This window comes from Meles meles, chromosome 21 (genome assembly GCF_922984935.1).
Source record: "Meles meles chromosome 21, mMelMel3.1 paternal haplotype, whole genome shotgun sequence".
NCBI lineage: Eukaryota > Metazoa > Chordata > Mammalia > Carnivora > Mustelidae > Meles > Meles meles.
Genome location: NC_060086.1, coordinates 32,342,237 through 32,357,507, shown reverse-complemented (window position 1 = coordinate 32,357,507; position 15,271 = coordinate 32,342,237). Strand labels below are relative to the sequence as shown.

The 15,271-nt window shown below is 57.2% G+C and overlaps 2 protein-coding genes across 7 annotated transcripts in view; one reads left to right on the top strand and one right to left on the bottom strand.

Moving 5' to 3' along the window:
* Positions 1–590: 590 nt before the first annotated feature.
* Positions 591–13,386, top strand: NTAN1 (N-terminal asparagine amidase). Of its 2 annotated transcripts, XM_045992446.1 has the most exons (10): positions 591–763; positions 6,365–6,467; positions 6,544–6,609; positions 6,908–7,016; positions 8,574–8,647; positions 9,752–9,805; positions 10,248–10,301; positions 11,034–11,131; positions 12,546–12,659; positions 13,050–13,386. In XM_045992446.1, the coding sequence occupies exons 1-10, from the start codon at positions 683–685 to the stop codon at positions 13,227–13,229; spliced, it is 933 nt and encodes a 310-aa protein (XP_045848402.1). In that variant the 5' UTR covers positions 591–682; the 3' UTR covers positions 13,230–13,386. The 2 variants fall into 2 exon arrangements, with proteins under 2 accessions (XP_045848402.1, XP_045848403.1); XM_045992447.1 differs by lacking the exon at positions 6,365–6,467 and having other exon boundaries at positions 632–763.
* Positions 13,387–13,926: 540 nt separating this feature from the next.
* Positions 13,927–15,271, bottom strand: part of PDXDC1 (pyridoxal dependent decarboxylase domain containing 1) — a 52,484-nt gene continuing 51,139 nt past the window's right edge. For all 5 annotated transcript variants that reach the window (XM_045992440.1, XM_045992441.1, XM_045992443.1 and 2 more), the window contains one exon: positions 13,927–14,329. In XM_045992440.1, coding sequence (XP_045848396.1) covers positions 14,273–14,329 — 57 coding nt within the window. In that variant the 3' untranslated portion in view covers positions 13,927–14,272. The remainder of the gene's footprint in view (positions 14,330–15,271) is intronic.

Here is a 15,271-nt window from a genome sequence, read left to right as displayed (position 1 = left end):
TCATCACAGAGAGCCCCTCGCACCCAGATACCTGTTCACAGTAGGGACTGTGTGGTATCTTGTTGATCTTCATTCCCAGGGTTCTGAGCCCATCAGTGCGTGCCTCCTGGACGCCAAGCAGCAAGTGTTACTGAGGGTTTCTGCATGTGTGGGGCTAGCCAAGTTTCGGCTCTATTTTCGCAGCTCAACGTTTATTGTTGATTGAACGCAATCCTGTGGAGGAGCACAGCAGCTTCCGCAACTCAGATAACCTGCTCAAGGTCACGACAGGAGTAGTAGAGCCGTGATCTTGACTCGAGACGGTCAGATTCCGGAACCCACACTCCCGGCCAGGCTGGCTGACCCGCGAACCGAGCTAAGCACGGAACCAGGAGCTGAGGCCCCGCCATTCCCGGTCGTCCACGCTTTCGGGACTACATTTCCCAGCGCCCCCTGCGGAGGGAGCTGGTCGCGGACCGCCCCCTCCCGTTTGGACTACATCTCCCACAGGGCAGTGCGGCCCCGCCCTCGGTTTCCCCAGCAGCTCCGGGATGCACCGCCCCCTGCCCCGTGGGACTCCAGTTCCCGGCGGCGCCCGCGGGGGGCGGGGCGCGGCGGGGCGGCCCGGGGGCGGGGGCCGCGGGCGGCCCGGGGCTGGGGAGGCCGCCGCCTCCCTGGGCCTGCCGGGGCGGCCGCCTCCGCGATGCCGCTGCTCGTCGAAGGGCGGCGAGTGCGGCTGCCGCAGTCCGCCGGGGACCTCGTGCGAGCCCACCCGCCTCTGGAGGTGAGCGGGGCCCGGGCCTGGGGAGGGGGGCTTCGAGGCGGGCCCGAGGGACCCTGGCGGGCGGGCCCGACCCTCCTCGCCCCGCCGCCTCCAGCCGCGCTCGCGGAGGCAGAGTTTAAACTTGGCGCAGCCGAGCGGCGGGCGGCACGTCGGGAGCCCCGGCCGCCGGCAGCGACTCTCTGCCCTGGCTCGGGGCGTCTGTGCGGCTTTCCCCTCCCTGGGACGTTCCAGGGCATCCGCCGAGGCCGGGCGAGGAGCCGGCGGCCCAGAGAGGTTAGGCGACTTGCCCGAGGTCGCACAGCACGCCGGTCGGAGGGCGCCCGGGGACTCCCCGACCCGGGGCGGGCCGGTCGCCACCCCCAGCCCGGCTTGGCCGGTTGAGGCCAACCGGGCAGCGCTCCTGCGCGCCGGCAGTCGCGGGGGACCGCGCCCCGCGGGGAGCGGCTCCTCCCGGCGGGACTGCGGCCAGGGGCATCCGGCCGCTCCCCCGGGCTTCTCCCTGTCCCGCCCCCGAGGCTTAGGGCCCCCGGGTATTTTTACCCAGAAGAAAGGGCCCAGCTTTTCCCCCAGCTGAGCCTTGTTGAGGACCACGCCCTGATGGAAGGGTTAGGTTTTGTTTCGTCTTCCTGCTTTTGTCCTCACACAGTTCTCTCTGAACCCTCAGACCACCCTTAGGCAGAGAAAGGGGTTCTTAATGTAAAAAAGAAACGGGTCCAGATCCGGTTGAGGGGGAATCCGTCAGTTCGTGGACTGGAGTCAGTTCGTTCGTCCTGAGCTTCTGATGTCTGTTGGGCACCCTGCGCGCGCGTGTCCTACAATCAGGGCCCAATGCTTCACAGTCGAGTCGGGGGGCTGGTCTTTCATCACAGAACGCTCAGACGCCCTGGGCTGCTAAGTGCCCTACAGGAAGAATGCCCGTTTCCCCTCTGAGAGGTGAGGCACGGGAGCTTGCGAGCCCCGGGGCTCGCAGAAGGTCGTCTTGGGGTTTCCTGTTTTCTGCTGCACACTTTGGAATTATTTTGTCTGCAAACTTGTGTCGATCTCTCCCTTGAGCTGCACCTCCTCCCCGGCCGCCTCCGATCGTGGGCTTCCTGAACCGTGTGTGTCTGTTACTGCTCCGTGTCCTCCGAGCCTAGGGCAGTCTCTGGTCACGAATCTGCACTTTGTTCATTCATGGGTATAACAAGTATTTACAGAAGGACCCCTGAGAATGACCCGAAGCATGGGAGTTGCAGGGGAAAGGGGAAACTCCGTGATTCCCAGCCTGCAGGTCAACACAACAGCTGTGACGTTAGCCTGCACCTGCCGGGGTCTGAACGGACGCTGGGCCCTGTGCTAAGCGTTTTCCTTGGGCTGCATCGCTGTTGCCTCGTTAACTAATGAAGTCAGAGTAGGACTCACCAAGGGGAAAATATTTCAGCTGCCTGCAGAATTTAGGTGACACACTATTTTTATGTTTCTCTGAGAATTTCTGTGATCAAAGGTCAGAAAGGTGAGAGTCCCAAGCGGCAGGCTCGGTGGGGAGTCGGGCCGGCCTTTGTAGGGGGCGGGGGCAGCGCGCGTTCCAGGAAACTGGGGGTGCTCACCTGCCTTTGCAGCAGTCTTAGGGAAGAAGGATGGACGCAGGGGAGAGATCGGAGCAGGGGGAGGAGGGTGAGGGCATTGTAGCTGGGCGTGTCTAGCTAAGCTGTGTGGGCAGGAAGGGAAGCGCCCAGAGGGCCGGTGGACTGGCCTGGGCAGAGGGTGTGAGCGGAGAGAGTAGAAGACAGAGAGACCCAGGGAGGTGGGCGGCCTCGGGTCAGAGGGGTTTCGGTGGATCTTTCAAAGAATAAGCAGTGGGGGGAGAGAAAAGCTTTCATTAGGTTTTCTGTAATGAGTAGCCTGTCCCCTTGGTAAGAACTAACATACTAATGTCAAGAGGACCACAACCACTCCGGACGTTTTGGTACCCGTCTCGACAGAGGGTTTTCTTTATATACGAGTGATGTCCTTCTGAAAGTGAGCGCAAACTACATATTCTGGTCGGTGACGTGTCGTGTTCGCGGAATGAGGTGGCCCGTGCCGCGGTGGCCGTTAGAAGCCCGTCCCTAGCCAGGCCCGGCACAGAGCAGCTGCCGCCCCCGTTCCTGGAGCGTCGGGGACTGGGCCCCATCTGCCGAAGCAGGTGCTCTCGCTAGGCCTGTTTGAGAGATGAGCCCATTTCAGAGATGAGCCCTTGGAGGCACAGACAGGTGGAGTGAGTTGCCCAGAGTCCCGCGTCCTGGAAGTGGCGAAGCTGGCGTGGGGACCCTGGTGGCCTGTTTTTGGCTTTAACGTGGCTCTGCTCAGTGTGGACCCCAACTCTCCCCACTACTTGGGGCTATTTACGTGCCATTACCGCGTGGGACAATGTAAAGCTCAGTTCCTCAGTCACACTGGCCGTGTTTCAGGTGCTCGACAGCTGGGTGTGGCTGGGGGCTGCTCTGTGAAGCAGTGCGGGTCTAGGTCATGGTCCGCACCCCAGAACATTCCTTCCGGCGATGCTCTCTTCGAGCCTTTGCTCTTACCCAGTCCCCCACTGGGGCTCCGTAACCAGTCCCCCCCAGCACCTTGCCCGTAGGATTCCATGACATGAACGCACCGTAACTTAGTTCCTGCCTCTCCGCACGCAGGATGTTTCTAAACCTCCTGCGTTACCGACATTCACAGAGCTCAGTCTTCATCAGCCCCTGTGATGATTCCCACCCGTGAAATTGGGGACTCGAAAGGTTTCCGAGCAGAAAAGGGGTGTGAGAGAGCCACGTTTAGAACCGACGCAGGGACGCCGGCCGCCATCGGGGAGGGTAGTGTGGGTGGCAAGGGGGACCTCGGGGTCAGGGAAACAGGCGGGCATGGGGACAGCCCCCTAGTTAATCCTCACGTGGGCTAAGGAGCAGACGGCATCATTCCCTTTTGCAGGGCAGGAGAATTTGCAGGAAGAATGGACAGACTCCAGGAGTAGGGTAAGGGGACACTTGGTCATTCTGTGACTGGCCAGGACCGCGGTCAGCAAACTGTAGCCCACGGCCCGATGCTGTCTCTGCACAGCCCGTGAGCCATGAGTGGCTTTTACATTTTTAAATGGTGGCGGGGGGGGGGGGGTGGTTGGAAATCCAAAGAGGCGTATTTCGTGACATGTGAAATGATAAGTTAATTCAGATGCAGTGTTGTCCATCAGTAGAATCTTCTGGGTTCACGGCCCCTGCCTGGTTGTTTACGTGTTGTCTCTGCCGCTCTCAGGCTGCACGGCAGAGCCTGGTGGTTGCAAGACGAGACCGCATCGGCAGAGCCCAAAATAGTTCCTCTCGGGCCCTTTTCAGAGAAAAGTTTGCTGAGCCCTGGCTTCAGCGAGCAGCACGAAGGCAGAGGAGCTGGGAAACGAGAACCTGCCGGACCGTGGGCTCCGTAGGGATCTGAGTGTCCAGAGAACGTCAGAGGTCGAGAGGACGGGGCTCCTTTATTTCGGGATGGGATGGGAGTTCACAAAGGAGCTCTCGGTATTTTTCCACAGTGGGGACGTGTGGCTGAACTTTTTATTTCTTAAAATTGGGAAACCAACATGTTCTTTTCACTTTGTGGCATCATCTCTTCTTCTTCTTCTTTTTTTTTTTCTTTTTAAGGATTTTATTTATTTGACACACCGAGAGACAAGTAGGCAGGGTGGTGGCAGGCAGGGGCAGAGGGAGAAGCAGGCTCCCCGCTAAGAAAGGAGCCCGATGTGGGACTCGATCCCAGGACTCTGGGATAGAGATCTGAGCCGAAGGCAGAGATTTAATGACTGAGTCTCCCAGGGGCCTTGGCATCGTCTCTTCTGATAATGAGTTTATGCTCCTGTCTGTCGGGGAAAGAGGAGCCTGCGGGGGAGAGGTGGGCTGGGACGATGTGATCTCTGGTCTCGGCTTTGCTTTCGGGCGGGGTCCCCTCGTGAAAGTGGCCTTCACCCTCCTTCCCCCGGCCCCGAAAGAATAAAGCCAGAGTATGTGTTCAAGGAATAACGGAGAGGAAACGCTGGTTCTCCCGGCTCTTGCTCTCCCTGAAGGTGAGAAGGCACCCTGGGTGTCAGGATGGCAAGTCCCTCTCGGGTCCCTCTCAGCCCAACTGACACAGCAGGTTCTGGGCTCCTTCTGGTTGGTTCCAGGGAGGGGCTGCTGTCATGCTCCCGGCTGCCTTGCTTCCACTTAATGCAAGTTTGCCGAAAGAGAACAAGGTGTGACTAATCAAGCTGATCGTGGTTAGTTAGTGAGTTAATTTGTTTTTACATCTTGTATTTTACGAAGTCAGCAAGCACCAACGCGAGTGAGCCCCAGCCAGGAGACAGGCGTGTGAGTCCCGGAGGCGCTGCTCCAGGCCCCACGCTGCACTCACCCCTGTCTGCCCGCTGGGATGGGAATTTGTTCTCTCTCTTGCTTGTTGCGAGTGAGAAGGAAGTAAGGACACAGCCCGCGTATCCTACAATGATCGCACTTGTATATCCATCTGATGTCTTTGAAAAACTTCCATTTTCATTAAAGAATTGAACCGCCTGTGGGGTTTTTTATTATTATTATTTTTTTAAAGATTTTATTCATTTTGCAGAGAGAGAGAAGAAACACAAGCAGGAGGAGTGGGAGGGGGAGAAGCAGGCTTCCCACTGACCAGGGAGCCCGACATGGGGCTCGAGCCCAGGACCCTGGGATCATGACCTGAGCTGAAGGCAGATGCTTAATGACTGCGCCACCCCGGTGCCCCTAATTATTACTTTTTAAATGTTTTTTTAGGCTAGAGTCTAAGAGTTTTGAAACCCTAACTGCAGCGTAGCTGCCATTCCGGGGGCTGGGTTCCCTTCAGGCGCGCCATCCGGGATCCTGCACGCACGGGTCCGTGGAAGAATTCAGGCTCATGTTCAAGGAGAGGAAGTCCTGACACCTGATGGTACCCCGGCCTTTCCATGGGGTGGGTGGCTTCTGGCCGCTCATTTCCGGTTTTCTGCGCTGGTAGGGACCCCACTGGAGAGCCTCTGCAGAACTGAGCTTCCCGTGTGTAGCGGCCCCTAAGCCCTGCCGTAAAACCGGCACCCTTAAGAGCTTTTGTGTTTCAGGTTTGTTTTTTTTTTTTTTTTTTTTTTTTTGACACTTTCGCATCTTGTCCATGTACATCACCGAGTCATCTTCCTCTGTAGTCCCCGGGGTTGCTGGCTGCCCGGCCGTCGTGTGCCGCGCGGGGAGGTGCGTGTTTGGGGTGCATACTCAGTGCGGGGGTCCCACAGTGGGAGGGCCAGACAGGGGACGGGGACAGTCCTAGCCTCCTTCCCACAAGGGTGTGGCTGCAGAGCTGGCCGGGGCGCTCGCCCGGACACTCCGCTTCCCTGCCCAGTGGCAGAACCGGGCAGAGTCTCTTGCTCCCGAGTTAGGTCTCATATTGTAGGTTCATCAAAGCCCAGAAGCGCACCGTTCCTCCGCCTCGTCCCCCGCGACAGCTGCCACTGCCCCGTGAGCCTAGCCGGTCCGCCCCGCAGTGCTCACGCGCCGAGCCCTGCAGCCCTCGCTGGGTACCCTACTGATTGCCATCACGATTTTATTTTATTTTTTTTTCTTAATTAAACAGGAAAGAGCCAGACTTCTCAGAGGTCAGTCTGTTCAACAAGTGGGACCCCAGGGCCTTCTGTATGTTCAGCAAAGAGAGCTGGCAGTGACCTCCCCAAAGGATGGTAGGTTAGGAAGCAGTGAATTGGGCGTTACCCCACAAGGCTACTGGATATTTTATTTTTTTTCTTTTTCAAACAGGCTCCATCTCCATTCTGGGTTCTGATGATGCCACCACTTGTCACATTGTGGTCCTGAGGCACACAGGTAGGGCGAGAGACGCGAAGGGAACCGATGCTGAAAGCGGCCACCTGCGTGGGGCCGTCAGAGCCCGTGCCCGAATGTCCCGGGGTCCCCTCCGAAGCCCAGCCCCGCTCCCCTTCTCTCGAGTCTGCACGGCGTCTCTCGGGGCCCCGTTCAGGAGGCTCGGCGGGCAGCGCAGGTGTTTGTTCCTCCTCCGTCCGGGCTTCCCGGAGCGACGCGGTCCGGAGACACCGGGGCAGGTGCGCTGTACGTCCCGGGTTCTCAGTGGGAATAACCCGAGTCATTCCTCCCTTCTCTCCAGGTAACGGGGCCACCTGCTTGACCCACTGCGATGGGACCGACACCAGAGCGGAGGTCCCCTTGATCATGAGCTCCATAAAGTCCTTCTCCGACCACGCCCAGTGTGGAAGGTGAGCTCCAGGCCCGTCCGCCTGCGCTGTCGGGAGCTGTGCGCCGTGGTGTGGAGGGGCCGGCCGAGGCGGCCGTGCGGGAGGTCACGGCCACGGCCGGCTCCCTCCAGGGGAGCACAGCTGGCACAGCGCCGGGCTCTCGTCGGTGGTCGTGGGGTGACAGGTATAGGCTGACGGTCCCGAAGGTCCGACTTGGAACCTCCAGCCGTCTCCTCGCTCGTGTGCTTTTAGAGGTTCACCTGTCGGACGTTGCTCTGTTAGACCCCGGGCGCCGTCTCCCTGGGTTCAGTCATATTCATTCATTCGTTCATTTGTTCGTTCGCTCTCCCGGCAGCCACTTGGCGGGGACTTGCTCTCAGCCAGACCCCGTTCCAGGTCCCCAGGCTGCAGCCGCAACCACGGTAGACAGAAGCCGGCCCGGGGAGCTCACGTGCTAAGGCAGGGGGGCCGCAGGAAGCCCCACGGGATGGTGAGCGCTGGGAAGGGCTGGAGGCCGCCCAGGCAGGGAAGCTCGGCCTGAGTTTCCTTCGTGGCATCGAGGCCGGGCCGGCTTCAGGGGCCCGTGAGCCATGCGGGCAGTGCCTGATTTCTCTGGGCCCCAGGCCCTGCCGGCGGGAGGCATCCTTATGCGGTTCTGGAACCAACGTGGGCGCACTGGCAGGGGTGCGGCAGGGTACCCAGGCAGGAGAACCCGGAGCCCCCGGGCCAGCCCCATGGCCATCACGGCTGCTCTCAATGGCTCACGTTTGTTGGGGCCGCTTGATGCTTGTCTTTGTGCTGGCAGCGTGGCCAGTTTAGGTTCCTTCCTCAGGAAGGTTTTGTTGGTCCTGGAAAGCGCTGTCCCTTGCTGTCCTGGGCTGCGGACAGATGGGCAGACCAGGGCGGGGAACACGGGGTCCAGCAGGGGAGCTGGGCATTTCCAGCCACAGGGCTTCTTGGGGCTCTGCTGTGCTCGTGTGCGTGGGGACCCCGAGGAAGTGGTGGCATGGACACCATACCACACCCCGAGGGAGTGGCATGGTGTCCCCAGCTTGGAAAAGCTGGGGTACTGGGTACACGTGGCTTGAGGAACAGATCCCGTTTCCTTCTGGAAATGGAGGTGATATTCCCTCCTTCCGGGTGAGGTGGACGGGACATTGTGTGGTGAGGGGGGCCCCCATCTCCCGGCAGCGGCCGTCGCCTCCCCTTCCCAGCCCCACACCCTCTCAGGCTGAGACGCGTTAAGAGGTTTCTGGAAGCACTCGGTGCTGGGTGGGTGACAGTGTGAGGCAGTCCTGTCCCTGCAGAGCGGGGCGTCTCCCATGCAGACGCAGCTCCCCTCGGCCATCAGGGCCCCTGGGCGGGGCCCCCAGAGGCTCGCACAGCCCTGGCAGCCGCACCCGTTTCCCCCAGTGCCGCCCAGACGTGTCCTCCCTGCGCCACGGCCCGGACGCGGCCCGGAGGAAGCACTGCTGTAGAGCGAGGCTTCGTGGACGCGGAGAGCTGAGATCCCAGGCACACCCAGGGTCCCCGTGGCTGTCATGCGGGCCTCTGACCACCGTCCCGTCTCTTTGCCAGGCTGGAGGTGCACCTCGTGGGAGGCTTCAGTGACGACAGGCAGTTGTCACAAAAACTTACTCATCAGCTTCTTAGTAAGTGCCCCGCCTTCTCCCCAACTCTAATCATAGTCTGCACCCACTGTAGCTTGGGTAAAGTCCTCATTCGTGCTACACCTCCCGAGGCGGGGGGGTCCCCGCAGCTTGGAGCCCCGGGCATGGCCCTGCCGGGACTCGTGCAGAACAGAGCTAAGTTTTCAGGGGCGGAGGGGCCGGGGCCGAGATTTCCCGGGCACCGCAGTCGGCACCGTGCGAAGTAGTCGGGACTGAACTGTGTGAAGACAGAACCCCGCTCTGGGCAGGAACGTCCATCTTAATCTGCAGAATATTAAAACCAACGATGCCACTGTAGTCCTACTAAAGTCGCATGAAAAAAAGCCCCGCTCTGTCCCCGTGCTCACATGCAGGGGACTAGACGCTGCTACAAGCTGTGGGCAAAGCGACCTGGCCCCGGGGCTTCTGTCTGAAGGTTTCACGTCCTTGGACCCAGTAATTCCCACCTGGGACTCTAAGAAAATCATCTGCGTTGTGCATAGAGCTTTAGGGTTAAAGATGGGCAGTAAGAACATTCTTTACGTTAGGAAGCAGTTAAATGTCCACGAGTAAATAGTTAAGGAGTCACTAAGCAAGACTGAGGATTATGTGGAAGATGGATGCAGTCGGGACACACAGTAGGGACACACAGTTGCTCCCAGTCCCTCACCCCCCGATGTGGGCTCAGCAGGGCACAGGCGGTAAGGAAATGCACGCGCTGGGATTGTGGCCGTTAATAACCCACGTACTCCTTACCCTTGCCTGTATTTTCCTTTTATTTACTTTTTACAGTGATAAACCTATTTACGACTATTGATCAGGACAGAATTTACTTAATAGTAAAGAGCTTACGAGTCAGCAGCCACTGCCCTCACCAGGGAGAGAAGAGGGGATGGCCCAGTCGGTTTCCTCTGGGCCCGAGGCTGGGAACGGGCCTGTCACTTGGCAGGTGGGGTACCGTGGCGTCAGCCCACGGGAATCTGGCCTCTGCAGACGGGCCAGGGTGTGGCCGAAGGTTGGACAGGCATGGCTCGGTGGCTGCTGTCCCTCTGGCCCTGTCCCACCTCGCTCGGCCTGTGGGCTGCTAACTGAGAACTCTCGTTGTAGGTGAATTTGACAGACAAGAGGAGGACATTCACTTAGTGACGTTATGTGTGACAGGTGAGTTTCAAGACTGGGGCCGTCCCCCTAAAGTAAGACTCTGCACGAGCACCTCAGTCATGGGAGCTAGTCCGGCAGCGCTTGGCTGACGCGTGCCCCACTGGTGTCTTCTGCGGCCACGACCGCCCCCAGCGCTGCCTCCTGACCCTGACCCTCACCTTCAGCGCCACTCCCCTCTCCTTCCTGGGGCTTTTCAGAGGCTTCCCCAGCTCCTGGGAAGGAGCAGCAGCCACCATGCGCGGCAGTCGGCTGAGGGTGTGGAGGGCCAGGAGGATCCAGCTCGGGGACTTGGCAGGGACACAGGAAAACAGTCCCTTGCATGTTCTGCTTTTTTTCCTCCTCTCGTGGTGTGGGCTCCTTCCTGGCTTTGATTATGGAACATGAAAGCAACTGTTGAGTATTTCTTAGACATTAAATCTTGGAACTTTTTTTTTGTTGTTAGAATTAAATGACCGGGAAGAAAATGAAAACCACTTTCCAATCATTTATGGCATCGGTAAGTAGCATGTTTCACCGAGGGTGAGAGGCCAGTCCCGTGCTGATGGGACCACGTGGTGAGCCCGCTGGGGCACTGTTTAGGTTCCTGTCCTGGCTCCTCTGTGGGCCCAGTCGGGGGGTCCCGGGCAAGGAGCGTGCCTTCTCTGACCTCTGTCTACGAAACCGAGAACGTCCACACCCTGAGGCCATGAAGGACAAACAAGGGAGCCGGTGGGAGGCAGACCCGGTGGCAACGGTAACGGGGCTCCGAGCGGCTGGGGCCTTTGCATCTCCTTACCCATAAGCAACCTCGTAAGGTCTGGTTGTGAACAAAGTTCCTCCTAAGGAAGGTGTAAAGCTCTCCCGGCTCCAGAGAAGCCAGAATACAAACACCGGATCTGGCCATGATCCCAGGCCACCCTTGTGCCCCGGGCCAAGCAGGGGGGTTGGCCACGTGCCCGCCGGGAGGAATGGCAGGCTGCTGGGGGTGCCGCGCAGCTACCCCAGGTTTGGGAGCAGAGTCTCCCCTTGGCTGGCCCAGGCCCCAGTGGTGCGCGCGGCGGGCTTGGGTGGAAGGCCACGGTGTCCCTCTCCATGAAGGGGGACGCTGGAGACTCCTCACAGCGGAAATGGAACAAGGGGACTCTCCTCTCTCGGGGAGACTCTGCACTTTGTTACATGTGGTAGAAATGTAAGATCACGCGAACTGTTTGCGTCTTAAGTCAAAGAAAATGTTGTTTGTCCCCTGCAGCTGTCAACATTAAGACCGCGGAGATTTACCGAGCATCCTTCCCAGACCGGGGTCCGGAGGAGGCGCTGCGGGCTGCCCGGGCTTTAACAGGAGGACCAGTGAGTGTGAAATCATCTTTGTGTTAAGGGGTTTGGGGAAAAAAGGGCATCGTACTCCAAAGCCTCAAGTTTTATAGACCTTAGAAGTGAACACTTTATAGGAGTTTCTTTAAAGCTACAAACGATCAGGGGTCACCTCTCTCCCCTCCACACACAACACGGAAGAGTAAGGAATGGTTTTAGGTTGTAGGCGCTCGGCCTCGAAGGAGTAGAGGGAGGTAACGTGCGCGCCCAGCATCCAGTGCAGAGAGAACGAACCCCTTTCTTCTGGTGCGACCTTTGCCTACACACGACTCACGAGGAAAGGAGAGCCAGGCAGGGGGGAGAGGTCTCTGCCTCTGCACTGCGGCAGCCCGCACACGTGGGGACCAAGTCCTTGAAGGGCGATCTGCCGCAACAGGTGGATGTACCCACAAGAATCATCAGATTAGTTTTCACAAGTCTGATCGCCAGGGATGCTTTTTAATACTAATACCTTTATTTTGAAGGAAAAGGAACCACCCAAGCCTTACATGTCATTTAAAAATGCCTGAAGGGGGTGCCTGGGTGGCTCAGTGGGTTAAAGCCTCTGCCTTTGGCTCAGGTCATGATCTCAGGGTCCTGGGATCGAGCCCCGCATTGGACTCTCTGCTCAGCAGGGAGCCTGCGTCCTCCTCTCTCTCTCTCTGCCTGCCTCTCTGCCTACTTGTGATCTCTGTCAAATAAATATATCTTTAAAAAAAAATAAAAATAGAAATGCCTGAAGGGTTCTCGGGCCCCTTCCCGGGGTGAGACCAGCCTGCGCAGTCACAGCCCGCGAAGGGGCATGTGTGCTGACGAGGTGTGGACGTCCTCCTGGGACGCGTGTGGGTTCAGAGCGCGCTCTGGCCAGCCCGCGTGTAGCTGGAAGACGACTCCTGCTCTGTCCGGCGGCACAATGGCCTGGACTCCGCTAACACCGGCACCCAGTCCAGTCTCAGAGCCCAAGCCCGACGGCTGCCGGTTAGAAGCCCCACCCTGGCAGCTGGAGGGTTCGGGGACCCGATGGCCTGCAGACGCGCACCTGCACGCGGTGCGCTCTTGCTACCTTCGATCGGGCGGCGGGCGGCCTGCGCTACCTGCTTCTGCGTGGCCAGATCCGCAGTTGCTCCCCGCAGTGCCGTGGGCCGCCGCGGGCCAAGTGCCTGTCCCTCTGGTCCTCAGGTTTTCACCCCAAGTGGGAAAAACGCGGTCTCCCTAGAGGACTCTTGTCGGGACTGAAGGAGATACCGCTTGTTACTCACCCAGTGCCGGAGCAGCTTCTGTGAGACATTCTCGAGAAGCTTGTCCTCCGGGTAAACGCGGGGCTGCGGGCCTACCCTGGGCTGGCTTTACGGGCGGGCTCTGAGAAGCGGGGAGCACGCCTCACGTTCTGCCCTTGAAATGGTCGTTTTAGATGATTAGTATCTACGACGCAGAGACCGAACAGCTGCGTCTGGGACCGTACTCCTGGGTGCCGTTCCCGCACGTGGACTTCTGGCTGCAGCAAGACGACAAGCAGATACTAGAGGTGAACGTTTACGGGTGGGGTAAATCTTAAATCTCTGCATGCTGGTTTCTTCATCTGTAAGGGAAAAAAGTGCTTAGAGCAGAGCTGCTCGGCTCTCAGTAGGCAGTAGTTATTTCTAGGGTGCCGTCGGCAGACCCCATTGAACTTCTAGATCAGCGGGAAGTCAGGTCCCAGCCAGGCATCCGCATGGGTCGGGAGGAGTATGCAGCCAACCTCCTTGCCCCGTTAGCGCGGGGCCCCTCCTGTCTGGTGACTCTGCAGTGGCTGGATGCTGGGTGACCTGAATGTCCAGGTCCGGGTTTAAGAACATGAGATACTGCGACGGCTCTATCAGGAAAGGTAACAGCCAAGTTGTTCCTCTCTCTCACACGCAGAATCTTATCTTTCCAGAACCTTTCCACTTCGCCTCTGGCTGAGCCGCCCCACTTTGTGGAACATATTAGGTCTACCTTGATGTTTTTAAAAAAACACCCATCTCCCACCAGCGCACTGTTTCCTGGAAACAAGGCTCTGCTCTACAAAAAGAATGAAGGTGGCTTGTGGGAAAAGATCTCTTCTCCCGGAACCTGAACACGGGATCACCAAAGAAAGCAACTTGCTGGCCTGACGGACCACCGTGGGGCCCACGAAGAACGTGCATCAGAGTCTCCATCCGCCGAGTCCTCAGTCTCCCTCCTTACTGTCCTTCAGATGACTTTCAAAATAAAATCTTATTTTGGCAAAGGCATTTCTTACAGGGTTTACTTTCTGCTTCTCGGAAGCTGACCTCCAGCCTCTCCTTTTTGCTAACAAGGGCACCAGAGGAGCCGCCTGCCTCGTGACTCCACAAGCAGCCATCTCAGATGCGCGGTGAGTGCTTCTCATTCTGCTACGTCAGGGAGTAAAGGCAAAACAGTAAGTCTGTTTAAAAAACAGTATTTAAAATGCACTAAAATTCTCTGAAAATTGATGCATCTCACAGAGGGGTTTTTTGGCCCCCAAAATGTTTTAGAAGCGTCATTTTCAAAGCTGGTAGCATACTTCTAGATGAATGCTAGGTTCAGAATCTGGTTAGTCTGCTCTGCAGAATAATCAAAATAATCTCCTAGGAGATTGCATTTAATGAGAGCTACACAAAGCCACTGAGAAGTCTGGTCTGTCAGGTGTAAGGTCATTAAAATGCCCCAACTGTGATATATGCCAGTCATACCTGTAGAGAGACCTTTATGCTTCTGAAAAGGCAGGCACGAGGTCTGATCAATTACTGTGTAGAAACTGAACTCACTGGTAACAATTTCAAGAACCTTTATTGAAACCAACATTCAAATAGTGTCTTAAGGGTGAAATTCTGTTTCAGCAAAACCAATTTAACAATTCCAAATATATATAAAAACGTTTAAAAATTAATCTTGTTAAAGGTGATAATTTCCCCTTTCCCCATTTTATCTGCTATACTTCATTGCACCAAATAAACAGGGAAGACTTTAATCATCTGCACCCAAAAAAAAAAAAAATTGCATGTTGACAAGTGCCAAATGTCAGAGATCACATCCAATCAGAGTCTAATTATAGGCTTAATAAGGTGTAACTAAGGCTTCCAACAGGACAGTCCACAAACCCAGTGTGAATCCCCACTACCTTGAGGCGGCCGTAGCTTGACTTGGCTGGACTAAAGGCACAGGGGCCATTACCTAGGATAAATGAAGAGACGCGGTAATTCCGGAGAAGTAGAAACGGGCAGTAATTAAGGGCTTGCTTCTAGTTATTTCCGCAGTGGTCTGGCTTGACCAGCCCGAGCGAGAGGACGTCACTGGTTCTTGTTTGAGTTGGGCCCAAAGAGGTGAGTTGCTAGTGGGGAGAAGCCACAAAAGCTCCCATGTCAACCGGGTCAAAGATCTACTTGTTCTAGAATTGGAACTTGAGCATCTCTATCAGGTTTTCAGATATTAAACGTAGAAATGAGCACAGCCTGCACCTGTGTGCCAATTTAAAAGCTTTACCCATATTTAAAAATATACATATATATGGTCAAGAGTTTTACAGTTACTCTTCATAGATAGTCCTTTAATGAGTTTACAAATAGTACATAAAGGGAGAAATGACCTGCGGTGGGGGGTAAGGGGGCCGCCACACCCCCAGGGAAGCAGCAGCGGGCACGGGAGGCCCGGGTTCGGGCTCGCTCTCCATCCCACTGAATCCCTGTCTCCTTCGAGCCAAATCCACACCCGCCGAGCACTGCAGCCCAACCAAACCGAGTGCCCGCCCCGCCTGCTGTCCCCCTGGGCGGTGGCGAGCCCAGAGCGCTCTAACGAAAGCAGCCTCAAGGGAGAGTTAGACGTAACCGCATACAGCGTCTTACACTTGGGTCTAGAAAGGTGAGCGCTAGTGTTCCAAGGGGCGGGCACTTGATCTCTAAGTGTTCTTCGTGAATCAAAGTGTTTACGTAACGGGGGAGACCGGTGCGAACTACAGCGGGGCAGACAAACGACAGGAGTTGCTCCACAGACCCATGGAATGAGACAATCAACTGCCCTTCTAAAAAGTCTGGCTTTCAGGCACGGGCATGTGCAAAAAATGCCAGTTCCACACAAACAACGATCATTTCTCTCGCATTAGCACGTAGCACGGGTCCC